Source organism: Saimiri boliviensis, chromosome 5, assembly GCF_048565385.1.
Source record: "Saimiri boliviensis isolate mSaiBol1 chromosome 5, mSaiBol1.pri, whole genome shotgun sequence".
NCBI classification, from domain to species: domain Eukaryota; kingdom Metazoa; phylum Chordata; class Mammalia; order Primates; family Cebidae; genus Saimiri; species Saimiri boliviensis.
Window position 1 is genome coordinate 45,287,821 of NC_133453.1, and position 12,697 is coordinate 45,300,517.

General features: G+C 35.1%; 1 protein-coding gene across 5 annotated transcripts in view; it reads right to left on the reverse strand.

Annotated features, from left to right (window-relative positions):
- SLC39A10 (solute carrier family 39 member 10) overlaps positions 1-12,697 on the reverse strand; it is a 179,418-nt gene that overhangs the window by 59,392 nt on the left and 107,329 nt on the right. For all 5 annotated transcript variants that reach the window (XM_074399336.1, XM_003925708.4, XM_010336482.3 and 2 more), the window contains 2 exons: positions 4,896-5,914; positions 2,435-2,642 (listed from right to left, as the gene is read on the reverse strand). In XM_074399336.1, coding sequence (XP_074255437.1) covers positions 2,435-2,642; positions 4,896-5,903 — 1,216 coding nt within the window. In that variant the 5' untranslated portion in view covers positions 5,904-5,914. The remainder of the gene's footprint in view (positions 1-2,434; positions 2,643-4,895; positions 5,915-12,697) is intronic.

Consider the following 12,697-nt stretch of genomic DNA (forward strand, 5'->3'; position numbering starts at 1 on the left):
TACTTTCTGGTTAAAAAAAAAGTTCATGAAAATCCAACTAATTTTGAGAACATTCATTATCAAAGTATACCAGGCTGATTGATATATTCATATAATGGTCTTCAAAGACACATTTCAACAAGTGTCTTTCCTGGATTATAACTGAACACTTATAGGCTAATATTAAGCAACTGTATTCATTCAATCAACATAAGTGCTTAAAAGGTTTAGTCACTGTATTTAAGCAACTAAAGTCCAATAAAACAGATTAATTCAATTGTTAAGATCCTCCAAGATCTATACTGTGAGGGAGACATCTAAAGGTGTCAAGGAAGGGAACATAATTTAGCCTAGGATGGCCACTAAGTCTACCCAGAGGGGCCAATACCTGATCTGAATCTTTGAGGAATCACAGTCATCAGTCAGGCACAGGAGTTTAAAATGTGAAAGGGGAGAGGGATGGGAAAAACGGTACAATCTATTATCAGTAGTTTATTATGGTTAGAACTGAGAAAAAAGGAGAGAAATGAATGACGAGGGGTAAGAATGTCAAGGTAGGTAGGGAGGATCATATTATGGAAAAGTCTTGTGGCCCAGGTAAAGGACTCTAAACAATATAGCATGATGCAGTTTCCTAAAATGCGTGAGAAAAAAATATAACTAGTACATCACACCATAATCCATATTCCAGGGATATAAAACCAATTATTAGTGATACAATACAATGAGAAAAATCACAAAGGTGATTTTTCACCAAAACTAACTTAAATACCAGAACTAACTAAACCTGGAAGACAATGTCATAGGGATTACATACTCAGAGGTTTTATCAGACAGACCTTAAGGTTTGTGGGCTTTGTCAGCTTCCTTATCTTAATTTTAGAAACAAGAATCATATAATATCTTCCTCACAGGATTACTGCTAAAATTCAGTGGGGAAAAAAAATGCATGTAAAGCATGAGACAGTGAAATGGGGCCGGGCACGGTGGCTGACGCCTGTAATCCCAGCACTTTGGGAGGGTGAGGCGGGCGGATCATGAGGTCAAGAGACGGAGACCATCATGGCCAACATGGTAAAACCCCGTCTCTACTAAAAATACAAAAAATTAGCCAGGTATGGTGGTGTGTGCCTGTAGTCGCAGCTACTTGGGAGGCTGAGGCAGGAGAATTGCTTGAAACCAGAAAACGGAAGTTGCAGTGAGCTGGGATCACGCCACTGCACTCCAGCCTGGTGACAGAGCAAGACTCCGTCTCTAAATAAATAAATAAATAAATAAATAAATAAATACATGCATGCATGCATGTAAAATGGTTACAGGATTGAATCCCAGTACTACCACTTATTAGCTCTGAAATATTGGAAGAGTTACTGGGAAGAGTAACTCATAAGAGCATTGTGAGGAGTAAGTGAATTCTGTTTAGAATAGTGTCTGCAATATGTGTTTAAGTAAATAAGATTAAAAAATACATGTATTAATTAAATGTTAGCTATCACCATAAAGAAAAATTCTATGTCAGAGAATCTCTTTGCATTTTAGAAAGATAAATCTAGTTTAAGTGCTAAGGATGTCTTGCAAGGGAACAAGTACACAGGCAGGGAAGGTTATGAAGTTATTTCAACAATCCAATCACCAAGAAATTCGCAACTGTTATGACAGAGTGAATGGAGTTAGAAGATGTTGAAGAAATAGATTTAATTGGACTTCATACCTGATTATAGAATCAGAAAAAAGGGAAAAGGAAAAAAAAGAAAAAAAAGTCAAAGGTTCCACATTTTATCAAAAGAATGATATATAATGGTATTTGAGATTCGTTAAGGGTTATAAATTTGTGTGGAGTAGAAGTTTTGAAATATTAAGTGGGAGGTACCTGTGAACATCAAGGTGGAGCCAAGTGGGTATGATGAAGAAAGAGTCTAAAAGAAATTTAAAAATAGTTTTGGTTTTACCCTAGCTGAAGCTCTCTAGAAATGCCCATAATAAATTTCATGTGCCAGGTTTATTAGGCATTTCTCAGACATTCCTGGAGTTTAAACACAGTAGCTTCCCTTTTTATGTCTTTAAAATTTTAATCATCATTGCTTTTCAATAGAGGTGCCCTGATAAATGTTAAATAATTAGAAGACCAAATAACTTTATTTAGGGGTCCCATTATTAATTTTTGCTCATCAAAAATAATCCACTTATCACAAACCTGTATTTCCTTTTTAATCTAGTTTTCCATCCACAGCAAAATATCCCTTTCTAATATGCCAGAAGAGATAAATAAAAAGTACTGTACTTCCTGTCTTCCCCCAGTTTCTTTTAAATATGCATATCTAAACAAGATTAAAATATACTTAAAGTCTGACACCAAAATAAAGCCAATAATTTAGGATTATTTTCTAATTCAACTATAGCTTAAAAAGTAAGTACAGGTACCATTTTAAGGAGAAAAACTTAAAATCTCTCTTACCTGATGCCCCTATATTTGCCTTATCTTCAGGAACCAGATTTTTATCCTTATTTATATCTTCAACTAAAAGTTTGTCAAAATGTTCAATACAAAGTCTGCTGTCGATTTGATATAACAACGCAGGGCAAAGGTATGTAAATAAATCAGTTGAGATGGGAGAGTTGGCACCATGACCATAGTATTTTAATAACTGAGTGACGTTCAAACACTGCAAGGAAAGGGATAAAAAAAATTAAATAACAGTGTCTTTAAGGAGATTATGCAGAAAAATAAATTACTGCCTAATAAAAAATATTCTAAAAATTAATCGCAAATAATCTGAAAAACATAGGTATTTATTACAAATAAAACTTCTTAATAAGAAATTATTAGATATACTCAACTATATTACCCAAAACTTTTCATGGATTTTAATAATTTTTCTACTCCAACACCTGAAAGATAATGACTTTCTGTCATGGATAAGGATGACTCACAACTATATCCCCAAGATTCTTATGGGATGGCGAGAATCATTTCCCTATCAAACTGCAATCATCGGTGACTCAAGATCCTTATCTGTGAAACAGATTAAATAGATTTAGAGTACTTTATTGGCTTATAGTAAAATACACCATAATACAGACATTTTCATTGCCAAATGCACTCCAAAAGCATATTGTTTCGGAAAATTCTAGCCCAATGTCAGCGGTTAGGAACAAAACTGGAAGATAAAACTAAAGGCAGCTTAATCCACTGGCACTTAAAAAAAAAAATGCTTAAAACTGATTAAAGAGGAGAAAACAAAAATAATAGACAACAAAACGATGCAGAAAACAAATAGCAAACACCTTTGGATCCATCATATGGTAAAAACAAGTAACTATTGGGGCACTGTCCCTTTTTCAGATATATCCACTCTGGTTGCATGCTTATTATTGACTTGCTACCTCATTGTATGGTTTTATCTATGCACCATCAAAAACTAAAATCAAAACCTACAAACAACGAAAATGATTCTTCTTAGTTTTTTTTTTTGCACCACTTACTTGCTTTTTATCTTTTTAGATCTTAATTACCATGAGATACTATCCTATTAAAAGTATTGAACATTTCAGAATCATGAGATTCCCAGTATACATCAGAACTATCAGAATACCAACAAGTCTAATGATAGAAACGTCATGGATGTGATACAAAGAGGAAATGAACAATAAGATCTTGCAATTATCAACAAAATATTTTGGGATATTATTCTAAGTCATAATAATTAATTATCCTAAGTCATAATAATTAATGCACTGTAATCCCAGCACGTTGGGAAGTTAAGGCTAAAGAATTGCTTGAGGCCCAGAGTTTGAGACCAGTCTGGGCAATATAGTGAGACCCCATCTCTTCAAAAAATAAATTTTTGAAAATAATAATGAATGCATACTTTAAAACCATACTAAGATTTTAACATATATTATTTTAAAATCAGTATTTATAACTGCTAAAGACCAAATAGCTGATGATTTATCTAGGGAAGAAACACAAAGATATTTACCTAGATATAAAACATATCTCGATGATAGTGACAGAAAAGGATGCAGTCATTTTCCAGTTGATGGTGCTACTTTCTGTACATATGAACAATAAATTCAACATTTTTTTCTAAACTTTAATAAGAATGCTAAAAACATAATAAATGAGGAATCAACATCCCTTTAATGAAACTAAAATGAATGTGCTTACGGTGAATAGTTAAAAAGAAAATCAAGAAGGAGCCAATCAAATATGCTAAGTACCCAAAAGTATGAAAATTTTAAAGGAAAACAGGATATCTCATTACTGTTAGTTTCTTATTATACCTTTTTATATTCATCCTAAGTCTGTGAAAGGCCTGAGAAAAAAACAATTATCATAAGTAGGCCTTATCATAAAGTGACAGAGAAAACAAGCTAACCATATGTGCAAAATACCTGACTTTGCAGCTAGATCAATGACTTGCAACCACTCAATAGTTAATTCAATAAATTAATAATTTATGAACTAGAAACTGTTCTAGTTAACTTCCCAAGAGGACAAGTTGAACAATAAAAACAAATTTTAATTTTCAAATACCTAGAATGCGGCTAACAGTAACAGTAAACGACTAGTTTGGAGAGTCAAATAATTCATAAGGAATACATTTTTTCTAACATTAAAACACTTAGTCTTCAGATGTGTACTACAAAAAAAAAAAATTCTTAATGATACATTTAGATTTGAGGAGACCAAATCTGAAAACAAATACAAGTGAAAATTCAAATTTTAAAAATCTTTATACTGATTTTGATTCCTTAATGCATTTTGTTCAGGAACATTACCTGATGTTTCATAGGTACACATATGGAAATAAGGTTAAATATGATTAATATTCCCGTTATTTACCCTGTCTTTAAAATGTACCACAATTATCTAAGAATTAAGAAGCAGCTATCAGACATCTTTTTATACTTACTTCATGATGATGGTCATCTTCATTAAGATCTTTTCTCAAAGAAATTATTCCATTATTTTTAACATGCGGTGCTTCTCTCTTTCTAGTATGTCGAAGTTCACCTTCATTATCAGGATCAAGATCTTGGTGTCCATGACCAGGATCATGACCATTATGTTCTGGAAGATGTACATGAGAATGACCTGGGTTATGTACACGATCAGGTTTGTGGACCCGATTATGCTCATACTGTTCACCCTGATCATGGTTAAGGGGAAAACCTGGTGTAATAACCTCAGAATTTTCATTACTTTTCCTCCCTTTTTTCTTCCTCTTTCCTTTCGGTAGTTTAACATCAGATTGTTCCTGGGTTTTATTGGTCTCTGTTGAAGGTTCATGGCTAGGCTCCCCACGTTCACTGGGAGTAATGGAATCGTTATGAAAATGGTGAGTATTGTTATGATCAAGATGATGATGCAAACGATGGTGATGACGTAGGCGGTGATTATGGTCATGCATATGTTTATCATCAGATTTTACAGATACTTCAATTGTCTCTTTCTCTGGATCACATTTATGGTTTCTTTTTGTTGATACACTGGTCACAGTTTGATTTTCTGAATTTAAATGATTATGGGAATGCTGGTGGTTATGAGAGTGAAAATGCTTTCCCTCTTGAACTGCCAAAATATCTAAGTGAGAAACATGATCGTGGCCAAGATCCTCATGATTAATCTCAACTACTTTTCTCTCTCCAAGGCCCAAGTTTGTTAAAAGTTTCTCCAAACCAAAAAAGGATAATCTTCCATTTTCACCATAACGCTCAAAAAGTTTTTCAATATAGTATTTTTTTTCATTTTCAGCAGCTTGCTTTGAAAATTTGCTTGGCTCCAATTCTGTCATTCCACGATGCTGTCTGTGAAGCGCCTCAGGGCCATGGTCATGTTCTTCATGGCAATGGTTGCAATGATGAAAAATAAATGTCAGCAAACAAATGAGGCAAAATTTTGTGTGCATATGTACCTTCATTTCTATTTTTCCTAAAGAGATTTAAAGAGAGAGACAAGTATTAGTTTCCACCTAGACACATTCAAAATTATCACAAATTCTCTAGAAGTTGCCAATCCACTAAAAAAAGTTTTCCTCCATTTCTTTCATGATAAAATATATTACCAATAAGAGAAAAGTGAAACTATTATCCACAAATGGTAGAATTATGCATCATGTCTTAACTTTAAGAATTAATAAGTTAGTTTAGGACAATTACCGAATACAAGGACAATAACAAATTATATTTCTATAGCCCAGCAATAATTGGACAATAAAACTCAAAAATAGTAACATTTACAGTAGCAAATAGCTAGGAATGTATCTACCAAGAGACATACAAGAACTTTACATAAGAAAAGGATCACATATTATTGAGAGAAATAAAAGACCTAAATAAATGGATGGTCATATCATGTTATGATTGGATAAGCCATGTATTCAATACAACTCCAGTCAAAGTCTCAGGAATTATTTTGTGAAAGCTGATGAACTGTTTTAAATATTTATGTGGAAACAGAAAGGGCCAAGAATGGCTAAGATGACCTTGATGAACAAAATTAAAGCATTTACTCTATGAATTATTAAAGACACTGTGTTATTTGGTGCAGTAACTAAGAAAGGAACAGAAGACAAAAGCCTAAAACCAGAAAGGATGGTCTTTTCCTTGGTGCTTGGTCAATTAAGTTGCTATACAAAAGAAAATAAAATTTGACCCTTACCTCACATCGTTAATAAAAATCAATTACTAATAGTTGGTGAACATAAATCTGAAACAAGAAATGCTAAAATGATAAAGTGTCCAAAACTATCTAGTTAAATGGTAGCCACTAGTCACATACAGGTACTTAAATTAACTAAAATTAAATTTAAAATGAATCCTCTCAGTCACCTTGGCCACGTTCTAATTGCTCAATAGCCACATGCAGCTAATGGCTACCATCTTGGACAATGCAAACAGAAAATGTCCATCATTATAGAAAGTTCTATTGGACAAGCATAATTCAAGAATCTAGAAATATGTGAGCCAATTATCTAATTTTGAAGTTTTCCAGAATAGATGAAACTAATTTCATACTATTTTATTTAACCCATTATATCCAAAATATTCTCACAATATCAATATAAAAATTATTAAAATATTTTACATTCTTTTTAGTATTATGTCTTAGAAATCTGTCACTTATTTTACCCTTATAGCATATCCTAATTCTGTCCAACTGTATTTCAAGTGCTCAACAGTCACATGTGGCTACCGGCTACTGTATTAGAAAGTGCAGATCTTGAAGACTGCACTTGGAAGACTAACTTTAAGACCTTCAAGAGAGAACACAAAATCGATAATATGCTACACTGAAATTAAGAATTTATGTTTCATATGGAACCAAAAGAGAGCCTGCATAGTCAAGACGATCCTAAGCAAAAAGAACAAAGCTGGAGGCATCATGCTACCTGAGTTCCAACTATACTACAAGGCTACAGTAATCAAAACAGCATGGCACTGGTACCAAGATAGATATATAGACCAATGGAACAGAAGAGAGGTCTCCGAGGCAACACCACATATCTATAACCATCTGATCTTTGACAAACCTGACAAAAACAAGCAATGGGGAAAGGATTCCCTGTTTAATAAATGGTGTTGGGAAAACTGGCTAGCCATGTATGGAAAACAGAAACTGGACCCTCGTCCTGACATCTTACACTAAAATTAACTCCAGATGGATTAAAGACTTAAACATAAGACCTAACACCATAAAAACCCTAGAAGAAAATCTAGGCAAAACCATTCAGGACATAGGCATAAGCAAGGACTTCATGACTAAACACCAAAAGTATTGGCAACAAAAGTCAAAATAGACAAATGGGATCTAATTAAACTCCAGAGCTTCTGTACGGCAAAAGAAACAATCATGAGAGTGAACCAGCAACCAACAGAAGAGGAAAAAATTTTTGCAACCTACCCATCTCACAAAGGGTTAATATCCAGAATCTACAAAGAACTAAAACAGACTTACAAGAAAAAAAAGAAAAAAAAAAAAAAAACCCATTCAAAAGTGGGCACAGGGTATGAACAGACACTTTTCAAAAGAAGATATATATGAGGGGAACAAACATATGAAAAAACGCTGATCATCACTGGTCACTAGAAAAATGCAAATCAAAACCACATTGAGATACCTGCCTCACACCTGTTAAAATAACGATCATTAAAAAATCTGAAGACAACAGATGCTGGAGAGGATGTGGAGAAATAGGAACACTTTTACACTGTTGGTGGGAATGTAAATTAGTTCAACCATTGTGGAAGACAGTGTGACGATTCCTCAAGTACCTAGAAGCAGAAATTCCATTTGACCCAGCAATCCCATTACTGGGTATATATCCAAAGGATTATAAATTGTTCTATTAAAAAGACACATGCACACATATGTTCACTGTGGCACTGTTTACAATAGCAAAGATGTGGAACCAACCCAAATGCCCATCGATGATAGACTGGACGAGGAAAATGTGGCACATATTTACCATGGAATACTAAGCAGCCACAAAAAAAACTGATGAGTTCGTGTCCTTGTAAGGACATGGATGAATCTGGAAACCATCATTCTCAGCAAACTAACACAACAGAAAACCAAACACTACACGCTCTCACTCATAGGCGGATGTTGAACAATGAGAACACACGGACACAGGAGGGGAGCATCACACACTGTGGTCTGTTGGGACGGGACTAGGGGAGGGACAGCAGGGGGTAGGGAGGTTGGGGAAGAATAACATGGGGAGAAATGCCAGACATAGGTAATGGGGGGATGAAGGTATCAAACCACATTGCCATTTTTGTACCTATGCAACAATCCTGCATGATCTGCACATGTACCTCAGAATCTAAAGTACAATAAAAAAATAAAAAAATTAAAAATTAAAAATTTTTTTAAAAAAGAATTTGTTTCAAGAAACATTAAAAAAAAAAAAAAAAAAAAAGCCCTTACAAGGCAAGCCACAGGTTGGGAGAAGACTACAAAGTAAATTCAAAAATAAATATACAAGGAACTTCTATAAATCAGCATGAAAATTATAAAACAAGCCAATGAAAAAATGAGTAGGTAATCTGAATGAGCACTTCATAACAGCAGCCAAACTGCTAAGAAGCAAATGAAAAGATGTTCAGCCTCAGTGGTCTTGAGGAAACCAAATTAAAGTCACAATTAGATACCACTATATACCCACCAAAATAACTAAAATATAAAATACTGCCTGTATCAAAAGTAGGCAAGAATATATAGCGTTAAATGGAACTCGTGTACACTGACAGTAAGGTTATAGATTGTATCTTTTGAAATACTGTTTGGCAAGATCTGCCAGAAGCTGAACATAAGCCTATATACTTGCACAGCAATTCTTATCTGGGGTATATGCCCAACAGAAATCCACGTACATGGATACCAACATGAATATTCACATGGAATCATTAGTCATCACAGTTAAAACTGAAAAAAGGCTGGGCACGGTGGTTTACACCTGTAATCCCAGCACTTTGGGAGTACAAGGCAGACAAATCACCTGAGGCCAGGGGTTCAAGACTAGCCTGGCAAACATGGTAAAACAGTTTTTACTAAAAATACAAATATTAGCCAGGCGTGGTGGCATGTGCCTATAAGCCCAGCTACTTGGGAGGCTGAGATAGGAGAATCATTTAAACACAGGATGCAGAGGTTGCAGTGAGCTGAGATTGATTGTATCCCTGCATTCCAGCATGGGTGACAAAGTGAGAGCCTAAATTTTCATCAACAATAAAATTATAAATGAAACAGAAAAATCTACCACACAGGAATAAAATGAAATTACAGCTTTGTGGATTAACATAAATGAATTTCACAAATATTGGGCAAAAAAATGACAAACACCAAAGAAAGCAGTATAATTCTATTTATATAAAGGTAAAAAGAAATTAAACTTTTTTTTTTTTTTTTTTTTTTGAGACAGAGTCTGACACCCAGGCTAGAGTGCAGTGGCACAATCATAGCTCACTGGAGTCTTAAACTCACAGACACAAGCAATCTTCCCACCATAGCCTCCCAAGTAGCTGTGTGTGCTACCATGCTGTTTTGGGAGAAGATCAGAGTGCAGAGGACTGCAAAGTATAATGCTCTCTTTTTTGACACCAGTAATAGTTACACAAATATGTTTACTTTGGGATAATTCATGGTACTTATGCTTTGTGTACTTTCTGAACACATTCCATTTCAATAAAAAGTTTTCTAAAAATCAAATTTTCTTCACTGAAAACCAATAAAAAACAAACAAAACCATGTGGTTTCTAGAATTATGTAGAACAAGACATATAAAACCATTAAAAGGAAAAAAATTTTTTTTTTTTTTTTTTTTTTTGAGACGGAGTTTCGCTCTTGTTACCCAGGCTGGAGTGCAATGGCGCGATCTCGGTTCACCGCAACCTCCGCCTCCCGGGTTCAAGCAATTCTCCTGCATCAGCCTCCCGAGTAGCTGGGATTACAGTCACGCGCCAACATGCCCAGCTAATTTTTTGTATTTTTAGTAGAGACGGGGTTTCACCATGTTGACCAGGATGGTCTCGATCTCTTGACCTTGTGATCCACCCGCCTCGGCCTCCCAAAGTGCTGTGATTACAAGCTTGAGCCACCGTGCCCGGCCTAAAAGGAAAAGTTTACTAAGATGTTATTGAAGGGACAGTAAAGAACTATAAAACCTGCAGAGAGACATAATCTACATGGATCGGTGGGAAACATTGCATAAGGCATATAAAATCTTCCCACGTTGCTTCCCATTTTATATCTTTTTCCACATAAAATGGAAAGAAACTTGACATTTTTTACAGTCAAATATGAACACACTCTACAGTCCCCAAATTCCACTTTTAATTATCCTTGAACTTAGGCACTCAAATTTAAGAATCCTTATTACAATATTGTAAAATGTTTTCTAATGTGAACCATTGCAATGACAGAATATTTAACCAAAGTAATCAAAACAGAGGAAAACTTTCGCATAAAAAGAAGTCAGGAGAAAAGGACAGTATCAAAAATCTAAGCATTCTCAAATTTGCCTTCTCAGAATGTCAAGATAACCTTGCATAATCATATTCAAAACTGGAAGATATATATCTTTTTAAATATTGTTTTCCTCAGAAATCCTATTTGGATGGAAGGTTTATCTTCTTGACTCTTTTTATTCAGGGAGAAAAATATTTCCTTGAACTCTCTCTCAGATTTCCGTTTCCATATCTTTGATCAGTCAGTTCTGTGCCACATGCCCATGCCAAAGCCAATCACTGGTTTGCAGTAGTACATAGCAATGTCCCAGACGTTCACTCACTGCTCACCCAGAGCTGCTTACAGTCCTGCAAGCTCCATTAATTTTAGTGCCTGACACTGGTCTACCATTTTAAAAATCTTTTATACTGAATTTTTACTGTATCTTTTCCATGTTTAGACATACAAATACTATTGTATCACAACTGCCTATAGTATTCAATAGGTTTGTAGCCTAGGAGCAACAGGCTATACTATATAGGTTGTTGTATAGCAGCCTACACCATCTAGGTTTGTCTAAGTATACTCTATGATGTTTGCACAATGACAGAATCACCTAAGGATGTATCTCAGAACATATCCATCGTTAAGCAATGCACGTGATTTTAAGTGGGAGAGGCAATACTCACAGAACATAAAGGAAAAAGGCCCCAAGAAAAAAGGAAGTAAAGAAAGAAAAGCAGCCCAGGTGCAGTGGCTCATGCCTGTAATCCCAGCACTTTGGGAGGCCGAGGGTGGTGGATTACCTGAGGTCAGGAGTTCGAGACCAGCCCGGCCAACATGGTGAAACCCCATCTCTACTAAAGCACAAAAATGAGCCAGGCATGGTGGCTAGTGCCTATAATCTCAGCTACTTGGGAGGGTGAGGCAGGAGACCTGCTTCCACCCAGGACATGGAGGTGGCAGTGAGCCAAGATTGTGCCATTGTACTCCAGCCTGGTCAACAAAAGTGAAAAACTCCGTCTCAAAAAAAAAAAAAAAAAGAGAAAGGAAAAGCAGTCAACTGTGTAACCATTACTTTGCCTGCTACAACCTAAATGCTCATCAGTAGAATAAACATGGTATATTCATGTAATTAAAGATTACACTGCAGTTATAAATGTGACGATGTATTAACATACAAAAATCCCAGAAATACAATTTTTAAAACTGCAAAAAGATACATGCTGTATCATTTACAATTTTAAAACATGCAAAATTGCTTATTTTGGGGTATAGATTCATGTAGCAAAAGAACATGGGATGATTACATTCTGAAATGTAATTACCTTCTCAGAAAAGGAAGGAGGGAAATCAGCTGATAGAGGAAGTACAGATTTAACTGCATCTGCAGTGCCTTATTTCCTTTAAAAGGGGAAAGGGATCTAAAGCAGCATTATAAAACATTTAATTGTTGTTAAAGCAAAATATGGAATTCAGGTGCTTGTTTATTCTTCTATGTATTTTTGTGTAAATTTGAAAGGATACCACATAATCGTGGTTAATCACGCTGTGGTTGTGAGAGTAGCATAAGCTACTCTCTGAAAAAGGCAAATTTTTGTGCCCTATCCAGACCTACTGTAACATATCCTAGGGATAGGACCCAGCAATGACTTATCTAGCCTTTCTAGTGAGTCTGATGCAAGCTAGACAAAATTTGAGGGTGCCTATTTATACAAATAAATTACCAAACACTTCTACTTCGCTAAAATGATACTTTTGCCT